Source organism: Diaporthe amygdali (assembly GCF_026229845.1).
Source record: "Diaporthe amygdali strain CAA958 chromosome Unknown NODE_5_length_1802954_cov_64_987939, whole genome shotgun sequence".
In the NCBI taxonomy this organism is placed as follows: Eukaryota; Fungi; Ascomycota; class Sordariomycetes; order Diaporthales; family Diaporthaceae; genus Diaporthe; species Diaporthe amygdali.
The window spans coordinates 292,610-317,757 of NW_026517025.1; the positions used below are offsets into that span (position 1 = coordinate 292,610).

At 56.0% G+C, this 25,148-nt stretch overlaps 8 protein-coding genes across 8 annotated transcripts; 2 read left to right on the forward strand and 6 right to left on the reverse strand.

Moving 5' to 3' along the window:
* Positions 1–1,024: 1,024 nt before the first annotated feature.
* J7T55_015235 (MAP/microtubule affinity-regulating kinase) lies at positions 1,025–4,034 on the forward strand (the record flags this gene model as incomplete). Its single annotated transcript, XM_053139451.1, has 3 exons — positions 1,025–1,231; positions 1,309–1,456; positions 1,516–4,034. The coding sequence occupies 3 exons, from the start codon at positions 1,025–1,027 to the stop codon at positions 4,032–4,034; spliced, it is 2,874 nt and encodes a 957-aa protein (XP_052996963.1).
* Positions 4,035–5,550: 1,516 nt separating this feature from the next.
* Positions 5,551–7,065, reverse strand: J7T55_015236 (type-1 proteins geranylgeranyltransferase subunit beta; the record flags this gene model as incomplete). Its single annotated transcript, XM_053139452.1, has 1 exon — positions 5,551–7,065. One exon carries the CDS (start codon positions 7,063–7,065, stop codon positions 5,551–5,553), a length of 1,515 nt encoding a protein of 504 aa, XP_052996964.1.
* Positions 7,066–7,769: 704 nt separating this feature from the next.
* Positions 7,770–8,450, forward strand: J7T55_015237 (uncharacterized protein; the record flags this gene model as incomplete). The annotated part of the gene is made up of 2 exons (XM_053139453.1): positions 7,770–8,046; positions 8,137–8,450. The coding sequence occupies 2 exons, from the start codon at positions 7,770–7,772 to the stop codon at positions 8,448–8,450; spliced, it is 591 nt and encodes a 196-aa protein (XP_052996965.1).
* Positions 8,451–8,847: 397 nt separating this feature from the next.
* J7T55_015238 (n-acetyltransferase b complex non catalytic subunit) lies at positions 8,848–12,256 on the reverse strand (the record flags this gene model as incomplete). Its single annotated transcript, XM_053139454.1, has 8 exons — positions 8,848–9,651; positions 9,717–9,835; positions 9,895–10,726; positions 10,786–11,092; positions 11,146–11,561; positions 11,615–11,701; positions 11,757–12,038; positions 12,110–12,256. The coding sequence occupies 8 exons, from the start codon at positions 12,254–12,256 to the stop codon at positions 8,848–8,850; spliced, it is 2,994 nt and encodes a 997-aa protein (XP_052996966.1).
* A 1,325-nt stretch (positions 12,257–13,581) lies between these two features.
* J7T55_015239 (cytochrome c oxidase-assembly factor coxmitochondrial) lies at positions 13,582–14,051 on the reverse strand (the record flags this gene model as incomplete). Its single annotated transcript, XM_053139456.1, has 4 exons — positions 13,582–13,623; positions 13,679–13,706; positions 13,790–13,897; positions 13,987–14,051. The coding sequence occupies 4 exons, from the start codon at positions 14,049–14,051 to the stop codon at positions 13,582–13,584; spliced, it is 243 nt and encodes an 80-aa protein (XP_052996967.1).
* A 414-nt stretch (positions 14,052–14,465) lies between these two features.
* J7T55_015240 (uncharacterized protein) lies at positions 14,466–17,957 on the reverse strand (the record flags this gene model as incomplete). Its single annotated transcript, XM_053139457.1, has 1 exon — positions 14,466–17,957. The coding sequence occupies one exon, from the start codon at positions 17,955–17,957 to the stop codon at positions 14,466–14,468; it is 3,492 nt and encodes a 1,163-aa protein (XP_052996968.1).
* A 1,431-nt stretch (positions 17,958–19,388) lies between these two features.
* J7T55_015241 (glycerol-3-phosphate dehydrogenase) lies at positions 19,389–20,702 on the reverse strand (the record flags this gene model as incomplete). The annotated part of the gene is made up of 1 exon (XM_053139458.1): positions 19,389–20,702. One exon carries the CDS (start codon positions 20,700–20,702, stop codon positions 19,389–19,391), a length of 1,314 nt encoding a protein of 437 aa, XP_052996969.1.
* A 1,743-nt stretch (positions 20,703–22,445) lies between these two features.
* J7T55_015242 (uncharacterized protein) lies at positions 22,446–24,638 on the reverse strand (the record flags this gene model as incomplete). Its single annotated transcript, XM_053139459.1, has 1 exon — positions 22,446–24,638. One exon carries the CDS (start codon positions 24,636–24,638, stop codon positions 22,446–22,448), a length of 2,193 nt encoding a protein of 730 aa, XP_052996970.1.
* Positions 24,639–25,148: the final 510 nt, after the last annotated feature.

Sequence of the window (25,148 nt, forward strand, 5' to 3'; positions counted from 1 at the left end):
AGTCAACTCCTTCGTCGGCCATAGGATTACATGTAACACGTTAAAATATGCTTTCACAGTGAGTGGCATGTTAGGATGAGCAGGATGGATGAGCAGGATGGATGAGCAGGATGGATGAGCAGGATGGATGAGCATGATGGATGAGGTGAAACCCCTGAATGATCGATGGCCCCTGGCCAAGCAGAGCACAGTATTCTAGTCCCCAATTAGACACTCCTTAAAGAGACACTGGATTGATTCATATTCATCCAGCTTCTTCTGTATGCATGGCGCAGTCAGCCCACCTACTTGTGTGTGTGTGTGTGTGTGTACGTACTGCATCGGCAGTCGTTCTATTCCAATCTCTCACACTGCATCCAAAAAAGGCCTTCCAGAGTCCTGAGACACTCGAGCGAACTCAATTGCAAGGAAGATTCGGAAGGGCAAGCAAAAGTCTGGGTCGTCTCCTGATCCCTGCCCTGCTCCCGCTAATAACCGTACCACGCTGCGGGTGATCTTGGGTGCTCTTGGTGCTGCACTGTTGCACTGCTACACAGTCAGAACAGTACAGTACACTCCCACTACAGCACAACCCGCCCGCCCAGGCCGTGACGTGAACCCTGCCGCTCTTTGCGCCACAGCTTCATTCTTAGCCCACTTGCACTCGTCCGTCCTTTCGTCCCGTCTTCTCGATCCGACTCCAGAATGCCCCTCCTCGACCGTGGTTTTATTCCTCGTCGACTGCTCTGAGCCTCATCTATCAAGTCTGCAACCACGATACAACCATACCGCTGCGAATCCCCCCCTGCATTGCTCCAAGCTCGACCGACCAGACAGCCCCTGAGCACTCGGGGCCTCCACGATCAGATGCCACTGTCCAGCCTCTCTGCGACCGCTCCCACTCTCCTGCGCACGCCTGCCATCGCTTCCAGACCGGCCAATTGGGCCTGCGAGTAACCCAGCATCATTCTAGACAGACCGTGACGCGCTCTGGCGGCGAGCTGCCCGGCGGATTCGCGTCGGGTCGGGGCTCGAGAGGTGGGAGATGCAGTCGGCACGGAGACAAGCCGACGAGAAGAAGGCCAAGCTCAACCGCTCCTACCAGGAGCTCCTCGATGAGTTCTCCAACAAGGACCTCAAGACCGTCGGCAACTACCAGCTCGGCCGCCTGATCGGCAAGGGCTCCTTCGGCAAGGTCTACCTGGCCTCGCACAAGCTCACAAATGGATCCAAGGCATGTGACGGATGCGATGTAGCGTGACGCGGTCGTTCGACCTATCTACACACATGGGTGGGCATCATGGCTGACTACTGCTGCTATGGATCTAGGTCGTGCTCAAGTCGGCGAAGAAGGATGACTCCAATCTCGCCAGGGAGATACACCACCACCGCCAATTCGTACATCCGCACATTGCCCGGCTGTACGAGGTGGTGGTGACCGAGAATCTGGTGTGGATGGTTATGGAATATTGCTCAGGTAAGCAGAAGCGACCTCTGGGAAGCATCGCTGGTCCTCCTATGCTGACGCTGTCGCAGGCGAGGAACTCTACGACTACCTCCTCCGACACGGAAAGCTGCCCGTCGACAAGGTCCAGAAGAGCTTCACCCAGCTGGTCGGTGCCGTCGCCTACGTCCACCAGCAGAACTGCGTCCACCGCGATCTCAAGCTCGAAAACATCCTGCTCGACAAGAACGAGAATGTCAAGTTGCTGGACTTTGGCTTTGCGCGAGAGTACGAAGGCAAGACCAACTACCTACAGACCTTTTGCGGGACAATATGCTACTCGGCACCGGAGATGCTGAAAGGAGAGAAATACGCCGGAGAAAAAGTGGATGTATGGAGCTTGGGCATCATACTCTACGCTCTGCTATGTGGAGAGCTGCCCTTCGACGACGATGACGATGACACCACCCGGCGGAAGATCCTTTCCGAAGAGCCTAGCTACCCTGACCATATACCCGCCGACGCCCTGTCCCTACTGAGGCAGCTGCTATCGAAACGACCGTTCCCTCGACCGTCCTTATCCGACATCTTGAACCACCCATTCCTCTCTGAACACGCGCCGGAGCAGCAAGCCATTCTCAGCAAGGAGCGACTCGAACCATTTAGCTCAGCCTTGGAAAGAGATTGTCTGCACCGAATGAAGAGTGCTGGAGTGAACATTGACCATGTGATAGAATCTGTCCTGGCTCAGAAATGCGACACCCTCGCAGGCTGGTGGACGCTTCTGCTGGAGAAGGAGGAGCGCAAGCAAAAGAGGAGAGAGAGGAAGCGCAAGGAGAAGGAGACCGACCGTAGGGGCTCGCGTCGCTTCTCCCAGGCCTCAAGCCGCCTCGAGCGCCTGGCTCCAGTGGGCGAGGAGGGATCGTTCGTTAAGCTCGGGGACCCACCTCCGCCTAGGCCACGGGGCCGCTCCGAGAGGAGAAGCGGGTACTATCCCGAGTTCCAGATCACGGACCTTCCCGGGCTGCCGGAGACGGGCAAGTCAACCATCACCCTCAGCCCTGACACAGAGAACCCGCCGCCACCGATAGACAAGGACTCGATCCGATCCGTCAGCACGTCACGCAACCGAAGGCCCATACCACCACCTAAGGAGGGTGTGCCTGGCGTGCTCCGTAGCGCGAGGTCTAGAGGTTCGACACTACACCTCGTCACGACGAGCGATGCGCTGGGAAGCAGAAGCGGCAGCCGCGGCTTGGATTCGGAGATGACACCGCAGCAGAAAGTGCGCAAGAGGCCGTCTCAGGGTATAATGGCACACTGGAAAAATCTTACCAACTGGCTCGTCGAAAGTACTCGGCGTCATAAGAACGCAAATAGGAACCAGAGCCACTCAACTCCCGATCTACGTGCCAAGAGTCGTGCTGGGAGGGACGGCAAGCTATCCAAGGAAAACAGTCCCAGGCCGCATACCGGGAAGAACCTTCCAACACACGCTCCGCAAGCAGCTGTGTCACAGCTTCCTCAAAATCTAGTTGTAAACGGTTTTGCACGGAAACCTGTTGGGTCATCGGGGCAAGGGCAACAGACGACCGACGCCATCAGCACCCCATCCACTCCAGGCTTCTCCACCTCCGGCGGCCCATCAGTCCATCGCCGTGTGCCTACTGGGCACTCTTACAAACGCCAGTCTCTTTCGCCATCGCCTATCACGCCACGATCTGCCATTCGACGCTCTTCGGCAGGCCTCCGTGGGCGCAAGTCGACGTCGTCGTCGGTGTCCTCCGTCAGGTCCATGCATCACGCCCATCACCATACCCACTCCAAGGCGTCATCCACATCGTCCACTAATTCTGTTTCAACCAACATGTCAAAAACGCCGATGCAAACAGGCCGCAGCCCTCACCATTCCGTCAAAGTTCTACCAGCCACACCCACCAGCAAGACATCCTTTCCCAGCAACATCCGACTCGTCCGAGGTGCCGGGCCTCCACTGGCTCTGTACAACGAAGCGGCGCCAGGCAGCGGCAGTGGCACCGGTCGTACCGGTGGCATGTTAGCGGCGAGCCCCATGATCCCACAAGCTCCTGGATCACCAAACCCGTTCGCTTCGTTCGGCGAGCGCAGCATGCCCTTCTTCGCGAAACGCAAGAGGAACGTCTTCAAGGGCCCTTCCTTGGCCTTCGGTGGCGGCAACAGCAGCCGGAGCGCTAGCGGAAGCAACGCGGGCGGCACGCCGTCTCACAGCCGCAGCGCCAGTGGCGAGCGCATGGGCGGGGGCCGGCGCAGTGGTGAGATCGCCGCGGTGCAGGAAGAGGACGAGGAGGAAGCGCTGGAAATGGAAGATGATATGCTCGAGGAGGATGAGGACGAGGATGACCGCGACACCGTCAAGTTCCGCAGCCTGGCCGAGGAGGACGAAGAGGTGGAGGAGGTGGAGAGTTTCACCCCTGTGGTCAAAGGGCCCGGCGAGCAGGTCGAGGAGCGGATCTTTGAGCCGGGTGAACTGGAGAAGGCCCAGAACGGCGTCAACAGGGGTGCCAACAATGCGACATCCTCCCCTAGTCATAACGCGGTTACTGCGACTGGCACTGCGGCTGCTGTGAGGTGATTTCTATCAAACAAGCAGTTGGCATGACCCATCTTCTGTCATGTTGGCTAAGTAACCAGTTTGAACTTGAGCGGGACGGAACGCATCCACATGCTGCAGTCAGAACCACGGCGGCAGCCACAGAAATAAAACGACCACCACCACTACCATTATTACAACGAAAACACTTTAATTACCCATTTACCGACATTTTCAAACCGGCGCTTGGGGGGGCTTTTCCACATATTACAGCGACGTGGACGCAAGATACCACCTTTCTTCACATTCTTCTCTCCGCCTTCCGGCTCTTCCCTACGTCTTCATTTCCAGCCATGCACACCTCCTCACGAATAACATCTTCGAATCATCTAAAACTTGTTTGCCTACCGTTTCACAACGGGCGCCGCCACTACTACCGCCTCTTCTCATTTACCCATACACCTGTCTAAATACCCCTTTTTCCCTCCGAACCTGGCTCACCGCAGTCTGCATTCCCGCGAGGAGGCGCGAGCGCCTTCTTGCCCGTCCGAACAAACCGACATTCCAATATTTTTGTGTTTTAACAACTGTACCGACTTCTTTGTTTTCTTTTTCTTCTCCCCCCCCCCCAAATTCTCGTTCCTCCTGTATTTTAGCCACCCTGGAATCTTTGTCAACCTTCTTCGGAAAACCTTCCTCAATGATACCTCTGAATACTTTCGGATCTCTCTAGCCTTTAACACTTGGGAGGATGAAATATACTGCTGTTCAAAAAGTGATTTGCGATCTTGTTCATGCGTGACTGTCTTCTGAAAGTAATTCGTTTCAGATTTGAAGTGTTCTTGTGTGAGATGCCGTCCCCAATACTCTGCCCTGGCCACGTTGCGTGGGTGGTCATTACAACGGGGTTTAAGTGATTGGACCCGGCCAGAGAACGAGGAAAGCCTGGATGCCCATTCTGCTCGCTCCTGCTCGCTCCGACACGTGGTACGGTAGCTCAAGAACAAAGAGCCTTGTCGCGAGAACCGTCTCAATGACATACATGTTTCTCGGGCCGGGAAGGGGAGTGGACTCTTTTTTCTTCTTTTTTCTTCGGCGGACCTGATAAGAAGAATGACTGATGCTCGCTCTCCCCCTCCTGCCTTAGCTTGACGCCCGTGCGTCTTCTATTTCGCCTGCAAGAGGACATCATGATTGCCCCGGGCTCCCGTACGCGATCTTGCAAACAAACGGGTTCATCCCAGAGTCAAAAATGAACTTTGTTATTTCTCCCCTTCTGGCTTTTCTCCTCCCACGAAGACAGCGCACCGCTTTACCCAAAGCAAGAGACCCCGCCCCAGAGACGTCCATCAGCCTTGAGACAAGATACAAAAATAGAGTTGGAACAGGTTTGAACTCGGAACCTTTGACATTGGAACCACTGTAACTTATATTCGAGCCATTTGGCCGTTCGAATTGATCTGGTATTAAGACGGCTGCCTGTATGGGGATATCAAAGTAAACGGGGGACCCCCTGGGGGGAGGGGGGGTTTAAGTAATTGGTCCGAAGGCAACGCACTCATACTGCCCCATCCAACCACGCCGGCCTGTCGCCACCACTCCCCATCGAGACAGCCATACCCACCAGGCCCTTCCCAAACCCGCCGCCTCCTCCCCTGGCCTCGCCACCACTTGTGCCTTTCCTTGCTCTCCTCAACAGGCCCCTCCTCCCAGCCTCGATCTTCCTTACCGTGTCGACACTCACAGCCAGCCCGGCATCGACCTTCTTCAGCGCAGGGTCGCCCATGGTGGCGAGGGCGAATAGGCCCAGGCTGGAGTGGTAGATGTCAGGGGGGTCGCCAGCCCGCTTGCCGAAGCCGCCGATGGCGTGCTGGGTGTTGTCGAGGAGGAAGGCACGGGCTGCCCTGATGGCTTCTGGCCCAACTGTTGTGGGTGAGGGGACTGGCAATGAGGAGGAATAGTGGTCGAGGACTCCCAGGATGGACAGCGAGCCCAGCACCCACCAGGTGTAGCACGTGTCGGCGACCTTGTTACAGCGGCCGTTGAAGCCGATGTGTTTCGTGTCCTCGTGGGGTTCCGACAGGGAGAGGTTGGCCATCTGGAAGTTTGCCGTCTCCGGGTCCTCGTCGTCCTCTTCTGCCTTCTTTTCTTGGTCCTTGAGGTATGCGAACTGCCTGGAGACGAGGAAGGATATGAACCCCGGCATGTCTGCTATGCCATCCTGCAATATTTTGCTTTGTGTGTAATGTGGTGATGGTGTGTCTTGATCTTCCGCATCAGGGCTCGACGTCGCGCTCTCAACCGGCCGATCCAGCAGGGCCAGGGCCTCCACGGCGCAGTATGCGTAGCCGGCGTGGCTCTCGTGACCCAGGCTCTCGGAGAAGCCGCCATCATAGGACTGGCTGCGTCGGATATGGCGCACCAGCGCGGCGACGTCAATATCCTCGACGTAAGCCTCGTCGTCTTCTGTCAAATCGCCGCGGAGAATCCAGCGGATCGTGGCGGCGAGGTAGCAGTAGCGCATATCCTTGCCGCCGCCGACTATATATTTTCTACTCCCAGTATCTTGTTGGCCATCACTCTTTTCGAAATCAGGTAATTCGTAGATGACCTCGCCAAAGCTGCCGTCCCCGTCGACCCTCTGCAGCCTCCGTAGCCACCTCAGCGTCTTGGCCCGGTCGACACCAGCGTATGCACCACCCTCCGCATGATCATCCTCCGACAGCATCGGCAGCAACAGCAGCGCGAAGTACGTCGCGGCTATGTTCGCATTCCCGCCCGCGTCGCTGTCATCGCAGTCAGCGGGGAAGACATGGGTAGGGCTGCCGCAGAAGCCACCATGGGGGTGCTGGCACGACAGGACCCAGTTGCGCAGGCTGCGGCGGTCGGCGGGGGTGAGGAGGGGTTTTGGATCGTCGTGGGGGGAGAGCAGGTCGATGGCGGCGATGATGAAGAAGCCCAGGGTCACGCGCTGGCTGTCGTTGGGCGTGTAGTGGTGGGGCAGTAGTGTGCGGGCGCAGCGCTGCCAGTAGCGGAGATGGCGGGGCTTGTCGAGGGGAGGATCGAAGGACATTCTGGGCGCGTGAGTTGTGGTATGCTATAAGAACATCGTCGGGGTGTGAGAGGATCAAGAGTGAGACAAGATGTAAGAGAAAGCGAAGCTGTCATCGGATGGGAGCTATGCTGTGGTTCAAGTATCGTACAGTAAACATAGTGCCAAGCTTGGGAGTCGGCCGTCAGAGAGCTACCCCTGCTCGGTGGGACCCTTGGATCCTTTGGGTTCCCGATGGTCCAGGGCAGCTGGGCCTTGCTATGTACTGTATATGTACGACCTCGAGACCCCTGACAGTGGGGGGCCGATAAACCAATAAACCCATACTTTTCAAACAGGGCTGCTGCCCGCCTGCGCCCGCTTGACCTGTTACAGCAGCACGGGGCAGGTCGCGGCATGTGAACAGCAATAGAACAGGATCCCAAGCTCAAGCTCGACCAACCCAAACGTTGAGTTTGAACCACGAAGGTCGCATGCTCAAGCCTCTTTTGATGCCCGCCCCCCGCCATCGCGACTTGTCCTCCCCTCCCCTTCCCACACCAGACCAGACCAGACCAGACCAGACCAGAGCTAAACTGAGCTTTCCCATACAATAACTCTGTCTGTCCTTACAATCTATTCTAGTCTGCCGTTATCGCCGGCCGGGCTCCATCACAACCGAAGCAACAACTGTTTTCTCTTCCAGCGGACCTCCCGCTCGACTGGCCGACCAACCAAACGACAACATGGCGCTCATATCCGCAAAGACCATCATCACCTCGCTGTCCCTCTTCCACATCACCCTGGGCTTCTTCTTCCTCACAAACCCCATGACCGTCGCCGACCAGGTCCTCGTCTATGTCCTGGGCGAGGCAATGGGCATGCCATACGACAGGTCCTTCGAGGCTCACTCGCCGCCCCTCGCCTTCCTCGCCGCCATCCTGGCCACCATGGGCCTGACAGATCTTGTATCCTTGAGCCTCCCCGAGGAAGTAGTACTGTCACATCACTGGGGGACGCAGGGTATGTGATATCCACAACACCACCCGGAACCATCTTATATTTAACTGTCAAGGAGACCCCAAAATGACTAACCAAGAATCGTCCGCGCAGCCCCGGTCCGTCTCCTAATCTCCCTCCTCCTCCTCGCCTACTCGTTCCTATTCTCGCCCTCGAGCCCCATCTACCGCGAATCGTCTTCAGTCCGCGGCCGCATGGCACACCCTAGCGCCAGCCTGCACAACCCGGGCTACGTCGCTAGCACCTGGGGCGGCGACGGGCTCAAGAACAGGGTCTTCTTCGCCTTTGCATTTGTCGAGGTCGTCAGCTGGTTCTGGATCTGGGTCACCCTGCGCGAGGAAAAGCAGGCCCAGGCCATCAAGAGGGCTGGTGCTTCTAAGAGGAGGGCGAGCAGTGCGAGGATGTAGTGGTCTGAACGACTGTGAGACAAGGCGGAATGGGGCAGAAGGATCTCCTGCGCTGGTCGCTCTGGTTGAGGACGTGAGGGGACTCTCTCTCGCGAGGCTGAACACATAACATACGATATAAGATGGGGAGAAAAAAATGGGAACATATGGACGAATGACGATAACTGCATGGCAAGGAGTTTACATCAACTGAGTTTCGGACTGGGCCAGGTTGGACCGGGCAGCAGGCAGTCGGAGCGTGTCGTCTATAACAACGCGGCACTCAGCCTGGCAGAGGGAGATACCCAATAAATAAATCACATTCCAAGTCTTTTTCTATGCCCAGGAACTCCGCCCCTCATTTTCTAGGACTAAAACCCATGGATCAGTCTATGTCTCCATCCACCTGCTCACTCACTCACTCCATCTTGACCATCCCCAGCCCCTTGACCCCCTCCCTCCAGCTCTCAACAACCCTCCCACCCCACTCCTCAACATCCGCCTCACCAACAACGTCCCGAACAAGACCAGACAACTCATCCTCCCCGAACGCCCACCCCTCCATCCGATCAAGCCACCCACCCAGCCCAAGAACCTCCCTCAGCTCCTTCACCCGCGCCCTGACCGTCCCCAGCAACCCCCCAGCAACATCCTCCAGCCCCTTCGCCTCGGCCAGCACCTCCTTGTGCAGCCCGCTCCTGCCCGACCGGTCCCGCGCCGCCTGCTCCGCCTGGAAGCCCACCAGCGACGCGGCGGCCCACCGCGCCGCCAGCGCCGCGTCGCGCAGCAGCGAGAGCGCGTGCGGCGCCGCCAGGTGGTGCAGCACGTCGCCCTCGGGCAGGGCGGCCAGGCGCGGCGGGGCGGAGGCGAAGTCGGCGCGGAGGGCCTCGAGCGCGGCGCGCGCGCCCGCCGCCGCCGTCGGGAACCCCTGCGGCACCGGGCTGGCCGCCTTGGGGGTGTCGAGGGCGAGGCGCAGGAGGGCCGCGAGGAGGCTGATGGCCGTGTAGTACTTTTGCTCTGCGGGGGTGAGCTTGGAGGGCGTCCCTGGGCGGTGCAGGAGGGTGGATAGGGCTTCCGAGAGGCGCGCGTATGTCTCGATCTGGTAGGCCTTGTCGCGCGCGGCTGCTTCGGCTGCTTTGGTTGGCTTGTAGTCTTTTGGGGGCTTGTAGGTGACTACGTCGAGGAATTGCTCTGCCAGGAGGGCGAGGCGGCACCGTTCGTCCTGGGGTTCGCTGTTAGCTTGTTCTGGGACTGGGGCGTATGAGACTGGGGTGGGGGATGACCTACTGAGAGTGCTGGGCCGAGCCTGACGATGTCGTAGAGCGGCGCTGTGTGCGAGCTCTCCAGGTTGGGGAAGGAGCCGTAGTCGATGGCGTTGACGAACGTTGTGTCGTCCGTGATGTGTGCTGATACAAGTCAGTCGAAACAGTTCTGAACACAGCACGCACCGGCATTCTCAACTTACCGAGCAGAGGGGATTGCTCAATACCCCCTTCCAACTTGCCACCGAACGCCCTGGTCGCCCTTCTCTCCTCCACAACAGCCATGACCAGCGTACAGCTCCGCCTCAGCCGATCCGAGTACGCCGCCATGTCCAGAATCGAAGTATAACTTCCAGCCGTGAAAGCATCCCAGATCTTGACAGGCGACTTCTCCCGCAGGCAGCCAGTGTAATACGAAGTGAGCGGCTCGGTGAGGGCCTGCCGCCCCGAGAACAGCCCCGGCGACACGCTGGACAGGCGGTCGAAGAACAGGGGGCTGAGCGCGTCCTGGATCGTGCGCTTCACGTCCATGGGCACCCAGGTCGTGTGCGCCAGCGAGGCGCAGCCCATGAGCAGGTACACTTGCACCAGGACCAGGCGCAGCGGCATCTCGTTGGGGGTCTTGGAGAGCTGTGTTGCAAGGACGAGCGCGGCTTGGAGGAGCCTTGACACGTCGACGCTGCTCAGGGGCGCCAGCTTCGACGGCGACGGGGTCTGGCGCAGGCCGCTTAGTTTGAGGAGGGCTGATGAGGCGACTAGGGCGAGGTCGACGTGCGGGTCCTTGTCGAGCCCTTTGAGGATGTCGGGCGTCTTGTCGAGGCCTTGGTAGGTGGAAAGCGCTGTGGAAGCCACGCTCTCCAGGCACGACGTGCAGCTCTTGGTGGAGGTGGTGGAGCAGAACCTGCACTTCAGCTGCGAGTCCCCGGCCTCGGCTACGACTGAGATGTACTCCTGTGTGAGGGGGCATGTCGTCAGGAAGTACCTGAACTTTATCTCAAGGACGCGCACGACCAGCTGCCTTTGCGCATCTGGGTTCTGTAGGCAAGGTTCAGTGGGATGCTTTCGCACTAGTTGTAGACGAGAGCTGGGCTTACCTTTCCGGCTACGGTGTCACTAAGATTATCAATGAAGTATTTTGCTTCATCAAACGTCAACTGAGCCACATATTCCTTGACATCGTCGAAGGTGGCTCGCTGCAGCACGTTCTGCTCAAGGAACAGGTATAACTGGATGACCCGGTAAGATGGCTTGCCCGGGCCGAGGCTCGGGGGTAAAAGGCTGGTCGGTGAGCTGAAGGCCAGTTCAAGGAGCGCCAGGCCTATGTTCTTCTTGTACATTGGTGCCACGGTCCCTTGAACGGAGACAAACTTTTGGAGCACTTCTTGGACTTCGGTGAAGGCGCTGCATAACTTGTTAGAAGTCAACGATACACAGGCATGTGGTGGGTTGCTTACGCTTCGACGTCTCCCTGCATGCTCGCAGACTTGACGAACAATTTCCATATCCGCATGTCGAAAGCAAGGAACGACGGCTTCCCGTTGCCATCTTCCTTGCGCAAGGCCTGGCAGCACGTGCTGTAGACTGTCTCCCAATCTCCAGCCTCCACCAGGGTCTCCAGGCTCTGCTGAAGCAAGTGTTTCCGCCCCTGCTTGAACTGCTCGAGAACCCCGATTGGATTGCCCTCGGCCGAAAGCGACTTGATGTACGCCTCCTTGCCGGCCACGTGATAGTAGAGGTTGATCTCCTCCTCCTCCCGGAGACCGCGGCCTGTGGCCTTGGCGTCAGCAGCAATGGTGGCCGCCTTCTCAAGCTGCATACGCGACAGCTTGCCGAACATGACCTTCATGTTTTCTGGGCATTGTGGGCTTATCTGGATCTGTCAGTCGATTAAGTATCCCGGCTTTGGCATGTGTAGCTACTCACAGAGAGGAGATGGGTCAGCGTGATGCTCCAGAATGTGTTCTTGCCATTGTTCTTTCCCGGTTGGCCCTTGTCTAACGTGGCGGCAATCTGCAATGGTGAGCGATTTCGCAGAGCAATACTTGTAAAGCCCGAGTAGACGTACCTGCTGGGCGTTCACGAGGTCCCATGCAAGCACACATGCCTTGAGACACTCAACCACGTTGGGGCTGGTCGGGTTCGCCTTGGCCCACCTCGCCCGCAGGACACCGATGGACTGAGAGAAATCGAGCGGTGGCGCGGCATCTCTCAGCGCCCACTCGTACAGCTCGATAGAGTCAAAGTCCGGCACGGCAGTCTTGTCCCTGACCATGGCATCGACGGCGAAGACGACAGCGGATTTCTCCGTCACCGTGTCCAACTGAGACTCAGCGCAGATCCTGATTGCCTATATTTGTCTTGTCAGAGGAAGAGATCGCATTGAAAGTCGAGTGCCACGGGGGTTCAAGTTTGGCTAACTTCATAGTAAGGGTCCTTCTTCGCCTTGAAGCGCTGCGCAGCGAGGCGGGTGACATTCGGCCAGAGACCCTCGTTAAAGGCGGTCTGGAGCTGGACATCGACGCTGTTCTTGAGTGCAGGCCGGTAGTATCTGCCGTACATAGACATGTTGGTGTGGTGCTTAGATTGGTGTCATGCGATCAATCGAACCGAACCCAATCGGACCTGTCCGCCGAAGTCAAAATGCGTGCGGGTGAGGGTGGGAGAGAAGAGGACCCGATGCGCCGCTCGAGATATGTGCCCTCACGGGGGTATCCGACCATGCGATACAATTAGAGGATTCAATAGGACAGGCGCTTAATTTAGGTAATCCACACCATCCTCCCCTGTGACCCGTTTGAAATATATCGTGAGATTTTTGGGGGGGTGGTTCCAGAGAATCGGGGCGCTCTCTCTCCAAGTTGCAGTGGGTACGTCGTGTTTTGTGCCCTGTTGGCCCGTGCGGGCTTATGCCTGAGGACCATCGCAGCAGAACCACCTGGGGTTTCAACACTCGATATGAGGGTATCACTTTTTTCATGAAAACGAATGATTGTTCTTTTGTAATTCTTGCATTTGAGAGAAATCCTTTCAAAGTTTAATTCCAAACTATGTCTCACCTGTCTTTCAAATTTCTTGGCCGGTCAGGATGAGCTAGGTGTGTACTGTGAGATTCCAACTTTTGCCCCAGACAACTACCTCTCTCCCCGACTGATATATCTGCTACATATCAGTGAAAAATGTGCAAACCTGAGATAACTGAGAATTATCGAAGGCACTCTCATCGTCAGAATATAACTTGTCACTGGTAATATACCGTACTTGTATAATACACCCCGCCATTGCGAGCAGTGAAGTACGATAACAAGAAGACAGGGCCAACTCCAGGGTATTTTGCTCTAGGGTCAGTACATCGAAGTAGTTGTGTTTGGTTGTTTGTACACTTGTTTTTACATTGAAATCCCACATCAAGGCCAAGTTTTGGGTCGTTTCGAGATGCAGTCATGGTCTTGCAGCCCCCCCCCTTTTCCAGCCTTATTTCATCTCTGCACCACAACATTTTGACAGCTCAGTGAACGATGATCTCCGTATGCGACTGAGGATCTAAACGTTGTGGCAGCCATAGTCAGATGCGAAACATTGGAAGGAATATTCACTTGTTTCGACTAGACAGTCATCACCTTCGACCACAGTGCTGTGTGGGACCAGACAACATCATCCATCACCGCGGTCCTCCATCCACTCCTACCTTCACCATAAAAGACTTAGATTCTCAATTATTCATTGGCGAGCCTCGCACGTTATTCTTCTTCCGCAAATTGTGCCATGAGAGGTCTTGCCCGGAACTTAGCGGTCGTTCGCTGGACATATCGCATGCGTGTCGTCGGTACGATCCATATCCCAAAGTGGACCTCGCGTGCCCCCGAAAAGTCGTCTGCCGGCGTATTGGGACCTTAGCCGAACAGGCCACCACCCTCAGCCTTGCGCTTGTTGATCTGCATTCTCGTCAGCAACTGAACGCAACCTCAGACATACCAATCGCAAACATACCCAGGTCTTCTTGCACTCTCTATAAGCCCTATGCATATCCATGTCAGCCTTGTTGCCTTTAGCCAGGTCCGCCCCGGTCCGCCCAGTTGGTCCGCTCGTGGGAAAACGCACTCGAAGTAGTCCTGGCACATCGTCCTGTCGCCGCCGTTCCGGTTCAGGCACTTGATGCTCTTCGAGGCGGCCTCCTGGCATGGATCGAGCCACTTGCTTCTGCTCTTGCTGTGGGAGAGTAATAGAGACAAATCAGCTTCGAGGAACGGAGGCGTAAGACATTGAGAAGGGATGCGTCGGGGTGGTGGGGTGACTACCTGTTGAACTCTTCCTTGGTCTTGTCATTCCAAGGATCCTCGCTCTTGTCAGCTGGGGACGCCATCCTGTCGGTAACTGGTGCCCTGGCGCATCTGCGTGGGCTAGAGGATTGTTGTTGTTGTTGTTTGAAGGAGGAAGAAAGCGCAAGCTTCCGAGAATACGAATGGCCCTGGAGAAGATCGACGCCTCGGCTGGTGGTGACGTTGTGGAGGCCCCGAGCTACGATAAGATAAGAGCTTGCTTGGGCTGTGTTATGTCAGCACTCCCTCAGCAGTCAACCTCCTTCAGCCAGGAATCGATGCACAACGTATCCCTTGTTCACCAGTTCTTGACCAGAATGCCAACGCAGAATCCGATTTCCACAACTATGGCCGGTCTACTGTACAGATAACATAACTCCAGACAGGCGCAGTCCTTACGTGTCCTAGCATGAATCATACACAAAGCTCACAATCGTACAAACCCCCTCGACAACTTTTCAGTGACCCTTCTGCCTATGCTTCTGCTTCCTCTTGCCGCCAGCACGCGAGCCCCGAAAGTCATGATGGTACCGGCCGTTAGCCTTGCCCTCACGCTGCTTCTTCCTCGCCCTTTCTTTCTCCAGCCTGCGATGAGTCTTTGCCCCCACCCTCTTCTCTCTCTTACCATGCTTCTTTGGCGACGGTGCTCCTGAGCGCTGAGAATGGGAACGCTCGATAGGACCGGGGGTAGAAGCCATGGCCTCAGCCTGGCGTGAAGCATGCATCATGTCGGATTCCTCCTTGTCTTGTGTTGTCTCTTCTAGCGGTCTCTCGCCTGATGTATGCAGCGGGGAATGTTGTGCTCGATGTACCATGTCCAAGTGGACGCGGTTGTGCACTTCAAGCGGCGAGTAACCGCACCCAGCACCCTGTCCAAGTGTGCTCTCGAGGAACGCCCAGTCGTCAAACGGCATACGGTGAAACCGCTCCTCGACGCACTGTTGTAGCTGTGCTTCGATGATGGCCGGGGTAGAGGTTGGAAGATGATGGGCCTTGTTTCGGCCAGTGTTGTCCTGGCTGCTCTCAGGCGACGAGAGATGCCGTTTGCTCAGCTTGCGCCATGAAGGGCCTTGATCCCCAGCCTCCTTGCTCGACAAGGAGTCGTTCTTATCGTCTCCATCTAACAGGACGCCCGCATGGCCCGCATCCGCATCTCCATTTGTATCGTCGCCGTACGCACTCGAGCCAAGGCCGCTGTCATCATCGTCGGCTTCCTCGCCAGGCGCAATACTTGACTCCCGTTTGATAGGCGACGATACGACCATCTCGAGCTCTAACGCACGGCGGTGAGCCTCCTCGAGCGCATACTTCTTTCTCTTCTCCTGTAGCGCGGCGATCTTCTTCTCCCTTTTCTTGATCTTTTTGGCCTCCTTTTTGAACCTCTTCCTCTCGCGCTCTTCGTCTTTGCAATCCTCGGTGGCAGAGCGCTTGCGCTTGCTAGCCTGAACCAATAGTGGTGGCTCTTCCTTGTGAACTACCTCAGGCTTGATAGGATCTGCTTTCAGGCTTTTCGGCGAGGGCGATCGCTTGGCTGAGGAAGGGAGGTCGTTCATATTTGTGGCCAGCTTGACGTCGATACTTGGAAGCTCAGCCTCGTCGTCCTCTAGGATGTCTATGGAAGGCTCAATATCGGAGTCGCTGCCTGACGATACTTCAATCACCACGGGCTGCTGTTCTTTGTCCAATTTCTTCGGAGAGGCAGGAATAGCTGCCAACTTCCTTTTCCGCGAAATATCTTCCTCGCTACTCGGCTCCCTTTTGACCAAGATGTCTTCCTCACTGCTGGTTTCCATTTCTATGATCGGAATGTTTTCTTCGCTGCTTGTTTCTGCGCTGGATGAGTCGTGAACGATGGTGGCTTCTTCCTTCTTAGAGGGGCTTTTGATAATGGAAGATCTGACAGGGCTACTCTGACTCGACTTCCTGCCCGGAGATGGGACTGGCATCTTTCCAGGACTCGACATCTTTGAAGGCTTCTTGGGAGAATTGCGTGGACTGGACACTTTGTCCACCATCAACGTCCCGTACTTGACCTCTCCAGCCGTACTACTCGCCGAGCCCCGGCGGCCTTGCGCATGTCTCTCAGCGTCTTTCAGTTCATCCTGCGCTGCACGCAGAGGAGGCGCAGACCATGGCAGAGAGGGCGCTGGAGCCGAGCTAGACTGTTCGCGAAAAACCTCGTCAATCAAAGCATCAGCCTCGTCGGAAGAATCAGACGGGACATGGATCACAAGTTGGCCAGGGCTGGGAAGCTGCGGTTGCCTGGTCTTTCCGAGGGTATGCTGTCGTCCCTGAGCAGCGGCGATTCGCATGGTTGGCGACGACGGCAACGGCCCCGCAGGCGACGACGGGTCCGCTTTGATAGGTGTAGCTTTCTTGCTCGGAGTCGACGGCTTGCTGTTGGCATCGGGGGCTGCTGCCTTGTTGGCATGCGAACATGATGCCAGACGACTTGGCGATGGAAGCGACACAGGTGGCGGCGCGACAGCTGGATGCTTGGTGGCCGAGCTGCCTAATTTTCGTACCGACGACGACATCTTGGTGCTGGTGTTGACGATGTTGTTTCTTTCATCTGAAAGCTCGTCCTCATCAGAAAGTACGCTGCTGATGTCGTATGGATCTGACCTCGATATCGAGAGTTTTGGCTGGACAGGAGCCTTGACGCGCGGAGAACGCGATCGCGCTTTGAACGCGTCAGACGCCTTAGGCATGGACTCAAGGTCTGTATGATCGGGATGATGGGATTCGATTGATTGCTGGGAGAATACCCCTTGAGAAAATGGATCCTGTGAGTCTGGTATGACAATTTGGGAATCCTCGAGAATGGGTGGGACTGGTCGCTGTGTTGGTTGAAGCGGTAGTTGTGGTGGGGCTGAGGTGCTTGGTGTTGAGGCAGCGACTTTCAAGTCGTCGATCTCCCCTGGTGAGGGCAAGCTCCTCCTCGCAGCAGAAGTTGCAGAGACCTTTTTCTCGACAATCGGCTCCTGGGCTCTGGGCGCCCGTCCCCTCTGGGCAATAGCCAGCGCCTTCTGTGAAGGCGTCATCTTGGGCTCAGCCTTGTCCTCCTTGGACCCGCCCCGCGAAGACGATGCCCTGGACGAAACCGAGGGCGTACGATAAGGGGTTTTCATCTCATCCTCCTCAAGATCCAAGCTTTTCAGACAAAGCAGCCTGCCCCTCTCCCTGCTGCTGCTGGTCTTGCGTTTTCCACCGCTTCGCACCACCTTCGCCGCACCCCGCGCATCCAACCCGTTCTCAACCAGGTAAATAGTCTCCCCACTAAGAATCTCCTCCGACATAGTTTCATGCCCTTGAAAGACATATCCGTCCTTGTCACGCGCCTCGAAACGCGATCCGTCCAGCACAGCGTCGAAGTGCCGCCGCGCGTGGCCGGCCGCGTGCAAGCAGAGCTCCTTGATCTTGGTCATGGGCAGGAGGTTCATGGTGAAGGCGTGGCCGTCTTGGAGGGTGCGGCCGTTGGCCATGTGGGTCGCTGATGATAATGACGAGGAGGACGGAGGAGGCGAGGAAACGCGGACGATCTGGACGTTGATCGGTGCCGCGCGGCGTGAGGCCGACAGGGCTTCCTTTGAATTCATCTTGACGGTTTTGGATTTGCTTTTGCTGGGTGGCTGTGAGGCTTGCAGCGATGTGCTCTGACTCTTGCTTGCAGACGTGCTGCAGATTCTGGGGTTGGGGAGAGAGGAAGGTGTCTTTAGAGACGTTTGCTGGCGATGCGAAGGAGTGGGTGCTGCCCTCTTTGCTGCTGCTGCTGCTGCTGCTTCAGTCGCAGGTGGAATGAGCTCCGTCTCGTCAAGCCTAAAGAAAGTCTCCCTTCTGAGATCCTCCAGCTGGCCATTATCCGAGCCAGCAGCAGAGGTCTCCGGGGACAGCAGGTGAGACTCCTGGCTCAGGGGCGCCGTCGCCATCGCCTCTCCGGAGGCGAACATGCTCATAATAATTGAGGGATCACGCATATATCACGGAACGTACGGTCACCCAACACAGAGATCATATATTCACAAGCATTTGATTTTCACAACGAAGCGGGAAGAGACGGACAAGAGGAAGAAAACAAAGAGGGTCATGAACGAGGAAACCTCGATACGTTTCCCGTCGAGAGTTAATAAACAAGAGAATTAGAAGAGAAGAGAAATCGCGACGTTGCAATCTCGTGCCAGAGCAGAGGCAAAAGCAGAATCAGAAGCAAAAAACGTTTGTCTCTCTTGCTTCTCTCCCCCCCCCCCCCGGATTTCATCAACGCGGTCCGTCCGTGCCCCACCACCCGCATGTCTAAGACGCGTTTTCCCGCGTTTTTTTTTGACTTTCTTGACTCTTGCTCGAACAGCGACACCGCGTCTTGATTGAGTTTGGGCTTGCACGGGGTGGCTTAGACCGTTGAAAAGCATGTCTCTCCAGGAATAAAGCTAGGTGTGCAATTCACCAACGAGTAGTAGCCTGAAGATCAGGTCCGAGTTTCAGTTTGATGCTATCTCCAGACCCACTCCCACTCGTTCATCTGCATGCATGCAATGCGTGCAACCGAGTACACAGTATGCACGTCGAGTTCCCACTACAGATCGAAATCGCGACTGGGATTTTTTGTTGTTTGCGCGCGTCTTGCAAAACTTTAACGTGGTAGAGAGAGTTTTCCAAGTCCCCAACCCCTTCACTCTTGTCCAAAAAGGCAAACAATTCGGTTCGGGCGATATCGACAAACGAAGTGCAACGTCAATATGAGTTGAGATCCGACACGCCAGGGTTACGGGGTAGACTAGTAGTAGGGAGCGCTGGAGCAAACTTGGCAGATGCCATCGCCCGATCGGCGGGGGAAAACATTCCATGTCATCCCGCCAACCCGCCCGTTGGGCTACTGCATCTTGCCAGGAATGGATCGCTCAGTACAGGGGGCTTGCGCGGGAGGATGCGGGATGGGGATGTTTGGTGGGCTAATGCAACCATAGCTTTGGGCCCAGTGCCTAGCCGTCTTCCCATGGCTGCAGCCAGTATTCAATGACCTAGCACTCAGCAGCAGTGGGAGGTCAGAGCTATGATGGGTTTAGAGTATTGGACTTTAATGCTCTTTTCTTGTACATGCCCTCTACTGCACGGCAGCACTGCGATGGGTTTATATAAATCCCAAGACAAAATGAAACCAGAGCCCCAAAGCCTCGCAATCCGGGTATCCAACCGTCCTCACTCCCATCTCTTGCTTACACTTCCATATTTCGATGTCCAGACCTCTTTGCCTATAGCCTCGACTTGACCGTCATCCGCTCCGGCGAAACAAAACCTTGATGAAATCACAAAGAACAAATCAACCTCGTCGCTCAATAAACATGCACACTTACACACTTCACTTGACTTGATTCCACTTCACCTCACTCGTCCTTCACCAACTCACCATTCAGATCCCAATCCTCCGACTGCGCCACCAGGTCCGGGATATCGTCGACCTGGCACTTCCCATCCAGAATGTCGTTGACGGCCGTGAAGAGCGGGTACTCGTGCGTGAGCCCCCGGGCCTTGAGGAACGAGTTGACCTCCTTGGCCGTCGAGGTGCCCTGCAGCATCTGCCCGTTGAGCTCCGTGCGCTCCACCTCGGCCACGCTGACTCCGCGCTCGACGGCGATCTTCGAACAGCGGAAGTTTCGTCCCGACGAGCAAGAGGTCACCAGGTCCGCCATGCCGGCCGACTCCACAGTGAACGTCGCCGTGTTGACCGTCTGCCCGAAGAACTCCTTGCCGAACTTGATCATCTCGACTATACCCAGACGGCAGACCTCCGACTTGGCGTTGTCGCCCCAGCCCTTGCCCACCACGAAGCCTGCGGCCACAGCCACGATGTTCTTGAGAGCACCGCCCAGCGACGTGCCTGCCACGTCTGAAACCATACGAACATGGAAGTAGGGCCGGCGGAAGAGCGCCTTGAAGGTCATGTGGTCGAGGGGTGGGAAGGTGTCGGGCACGGCGGTCAGCTTGACCTTGCTGTTGCGGCCGCGGGCGTCCTTGTGCGACGCGTTGACGGGCGTGATGCTGAGATCGAACTTGGTCTGGTTGGCGGCGGGGCTCTGCGTCCTGGGCGTTGGGTTGCGGCTAGCATCCATGGGCGGCGGGTCGTAGGCAATGGTCGTCGCGCACCACTTTTCGGCGGCGATCTCAGACGCAATATTGGCTCCTGACAAGGCGCCGCAGTAGATGCCCAGCCCGTCACCTATCCACTCGCTGAACAGCGACACCCCGTCGTCGGACACGTGCACACCCTTGATACAGCTGATTGCCCGAGCATAGGGGACAATGTGACCTCGGAGCTGCTTGCACACATTGTCGATGAACTGGTGGGGCAGGTTGAAAATCAGGATGGTCGAGTCCTTGGCGGCGTCGATCAGGTTGGGGTTCGCAATGACATTGTCGGGGAGCTTGATGCCAGGGAGGTACTTGACGTTCTCGTGGTACTTGTTGATGATGCTCGTGATCTTCTGCTTGGCGTCGCCAATCGAGGCGTCGTAATGGGGGGAGTCCTTGGGTATGGAGATTTCCTCCTCGTAGACCCACATCTGCACCTCGGGCTCGAAGATCTTAGGGTTGGCCTTTGTGTTTTCGGCGACGATCTTGGCGATGGTCGAGCCCCAGTTTCCAGAGCCTACGACCGTCACCTTGTGCCGTTTCTCGTAGGGGTCTCCCAAAGTAGCCATGTTGCGTCGACTTGTGATTGCGAACCTGCTATGTAACGGTGGTATGCCGCCGCGGGCTGAGGGAGCTGACCTGCCTGGGCGAAGAGCTAGAGCAAAGAGCGTAGATGTTCGACGGAAGCTGGAGCTAAAGCTGGAGCTGGAGCTGGAGCTGGACTTGCTTGGTGTTGCTGTGGGTGGTGAGGGGGAGCGGCTTGAGGTGGAAGCTCTTCGGGCCTCTGATACAGCGAGGTGCAGCTGGCTGACAGTTGCAGTTGGCCTGAATGGAGTGCTTAGTACGACAGTGTTTGTGGATGTGGGAGCGAGGGAGAAGTCGACTCGAGCAATGCGCAATGCGTGCATGAACAAGACTGGGAGCTCAATGAGTGGTCACACGAGCTGTTTTAATAGTTGAAGAGGAGGAGGAGGAGGAGGAGGAAGCTGACAGGATATAGCGGCAAGGAAGCAAGAGAGAACCCCACGTCTCACTGGCAGGGGACCAAAGGGAGCAGCATGTACAGAACAGAGCACAGGCAGGAACAGGGCAGGCAAGGACGAGCCGAAGCGAGGCACGGCAAGTACCAGAGTAAGTGGCAAGTGACAGGCGGAAGGTGGCAGATGGCAGATGGCAGGTTCCTAGTCTGTGTCTGTGTGTCTGTGGTCTCGATTTGGGGGTCTCGTGGCTGCCACATGTATGTAGATAGAGACTAGCAGTACATGTGCTTGTGCCTGTGCTTGTGCTGTGTTGAGCTCGCCCTTCCAGCTTCCTGCCTTCTTTGCCCTTCTTGAATCTCCGACCCACACCCAGTGCTTCCTTCCCCCCTGCCAGAGAGTGCAGAAAAGTGACGCAACGACCCGGCAGTATGCTGACCGCTTTCCTCTCTGGTTACGACGCATACGTGGGGTCAATAGCTAAGAACCATTCCTAGACAGTCATTTACATGTACACAAAAGTATCATCGTAACAGAGGGGCGAGTCTGTCCCCCAAGGAAATGGTGGGGTTCTCAACCATCCTGACCCAAAGCTTTTTTTTCTTTCCTCTCTCTGGCGCTCGGGATTCTCCGGCCTGGCCGACCTTGACAAGCTCTCGTGTTTCCCTCTAGTTGCCGAGGCCGTTACATTCCGTGTCGGTCCTCCCATCTTTTCTGGGGTCCATGTCAATGGGCAAGGCGAGGATCGAGGCTGTGAGCTGAACAGTGGGCTCTGTCATATCTGACAATCGACACAACCATTCAAAGCATGTGAAAGTCCCCATATTTCCTGGTTTATTTCCGTCCATCACATGCCAGCCAGAGACGCACCGCAGGCGAGATTCCCTTCCCCATTGTGGCCATTGTGGGAACAGGCAACGCGGGTTAAACATCGGCTGACACCACGCCTGATCTGAGCCGCATTTGGCTTCTGAACTCCGTAAAGCCCGGCCGTATTGACTCCATCACCCCGAGCTTTGCACCACCGGCCTGAATTGACGACAACGGCTACCTGTGCATTCCCAGATTGCACCGTCCTTCTCATTTATGCTCGCAAGACCACTCGGCGTCGTCACCCAATCTATCACACCTCGAGCGCTCGATTCCAATATACATGATTTCAACAAAGCCCCTAGTCTCCAGTCTAGACAGCGGCAGACCGGCTCACGGACTAATCCCTTCACATCCAAACCCGCGTTCGGTGCGATCTGAATAGTCTCCCATAGACGTCATGGACGAACCACAGCTTGCCCAAGTTGCTCAAGCTTTGACAGGGAATCAGCGCCTTGCAGCTATCTAGGTGATCCTGAATATGGCCTTGTCCCACGAGGTCCTGCCCTCGTTGAGAAGATTGATCATTTTGAAGGAAACCGAGCTGCTCCCGAATATGAAAAGGCCAACTCGTTCGAATGAGTCCAAGGTTCGCCTAAGGAGGAGCATCTTGGCCGAAGAGTTCGAATGATTGCCTCCCATGCCGGTGTAGAGACGCACAATGGGAACAAGAACGTAGGTTCGTTCACGCAGCCCCTTCAGAATAACTTCGGGTTGGATATCTTCGTCCATATCGAACCTGGAGTGCGTGCCAAGTCCAAATGCGTCCCATTGACCGCTCTCCGTCAATGAGAGTGCATCGGTGGGCAGCACGTTAGCTTCGAGAAGCAGGATGTCAGATTCGTGCCGTTCCATGTCATACCACGCTTTGCAGATTGGCGTCCCGGCGCTGTCAATGCTCTCGAAAGATATTCCCCATAAAAAGGACTCAACACGCTCGTTGCTTTCGCCGTGGGCCTGGCCGACCCATCCTGCCCAGGACCAAGATGGGAATGTGTGGTTTCTGCGACTCTTGCTGCCGTGTGCGTGACTCCAGCATAGACCCAGTGACAAATCCGAGGATACTGGTAGCTGTGAGGCGGGTGACGGGATCGAAAAGGGTATTCCACGTACGATCGCAAGTACCAAACTCTCGTCGGCCCTTGTGGCACGGCGTGTGTAGAATTGCATGATGCCGCGAAAAGCAGCGAGGGAGTCTTTTTGGAAAGTCATTTGTCGACAGGTGTATTCCTCCACCCTCGGCCAAAAGTCGTGCAGTACGGTGGCATTTTCGCCTCCAGGGCTCCGATGTATACTTTCCCACAGGCGTGATGACCGTGCCAAGGGGCCGTAGTCGTACTTTGGAGACACAGGACGAAAATTGGGTCGGTGATCATTCACCGAAGCTATAGAATACCTTTCTGGCAGAGCTATGTTCTCTTGTCGAACCAGCCCCTCGTTCTCGTATGCTTTCTGGCACTCAAAGTACAGCCCCGTAGCCGTGAACATGGCAATCCGCCGGGAGAAAAACGCTTCTTGATACGTCCAGGCGCGAGCGGCCCATTTTGACCCCTTCAATATTTCTGCTGAATAGGAGGGCCAGGGAAACACCTCGATGCCATTTCGCATACCAACCGCCCCCAGATCCTCCGCCCGAGGGCGGCTGACCCCAACAAGACCATGGTTGGCATCCTCGCCCGCGCCGTCGACGATCGTCCAGGCTGCATCGCTGTAGATGCGGTCCATAATCTTGATCTGGTGGATCTTGTGGGGGCTGTCATCCTGATCGATGCAGTATTGGTCGACCCAGAGGTAGCGATATCCAGTAGCCAATGTGATAGCAATGGCGTCTTCGATGACCTGAGGGAGGGCGGCAGGAAGGTGTGCGTCTTGTTGAATTGGCGGGTGGTGTGCGCCGCCCCAGACATAACTCAACGCCACGTATGACGGTGACACGGCTCGATCAATCTGTCCAGCTTCTATGACTATTCTCTTCTGGCAGTCAATGAGTCTCATGCCAGGCGGATAGTCACCCCTTGTTTGGTGGTCCTGGCACTGGTCATGAGATGCCTGACAATGTCCTAGCCAGTGCTTGAGAATAGAAATATCGAGAAACGCTGATATGGGTCGCGGTTGGAGACCAGAAGGAAAATGTACTGGTGCTGTCCGGCAAACTAGGTAGGGATTGTTGCCTCGTGTGAAGTCGGGGTGCAATTTATGGTTTATCCCGTGGACTTGTCGGCCCCTGACAATGACAGGCTCTATACCAAATTCCTCATCATCGTCCAAATCTGGGTAAACAACAAGGAAATTGTGCTCTAGTCCCATGCCCGTCTCTTGAAAACAATATTGTGCTGAAAAAGCGTAGAAGAACTGGTCTCGATCCTCCTGCAAAGACTTGTTTGGATGTATAAAATCCCGATTCTGATATTCGCGATATAGAAGACAGCACACAGGACATTCCGTACTTCCATCGGCATACTGCCGTCTGCCCAGGCAAGCGACACGCACACCGACATCCGTCATCGGGGTGTAACGCCCCATGGACCCGGCTCGTTCGGCGAGGACCCTGCGTTCGACTGAGAGGTCTCGGCCGGCCGATGACAGATCCAGCTGGCGACACTGGGCGCAGAGCCGCTCCTCAGATAGTGGCTGGTCTTGGTACGCATTGCGCTCCATGTTTTCGACACTTGCTCACAACTGGGGCATTCTGTTTCATTGCTGGGGCGAGGAACGACTGCTGTATGCATTTGACAGACCGCACATTTGAACTTGTTCCAAGATGAATCATTGGGTATTGATTCCTTTGCGATGCGTTCTGACGCGGAGATTGTTTTTTACTTGTGAGTATGCAGGGAGGCTCTACCACTGCCCAGATAATAATACATAGATACAGGACAGATAGAAACTTCATGAGTAGAGAGAGGGGTTAAGCAGGATCACACTGTTTAAGTAAGCAAGCAGGGTCACATCCCGGATATTGGGACAACCCTAGAAGTGCGAGGAGAGTCATCAGCCCATCACAAGCAAGTCTCAGTCCTCAATACTCTATGCTTTCACCAAATTTACACTCTTCATAAAATTTCACGCTTAATGCCAATAACTCTTAAAATATTACAAATAAGACTCAAGGTCACACAGGAATAAAGCCTTTTCTGCCTGTCGAATACCCTTTCGGTTTTCTACCAT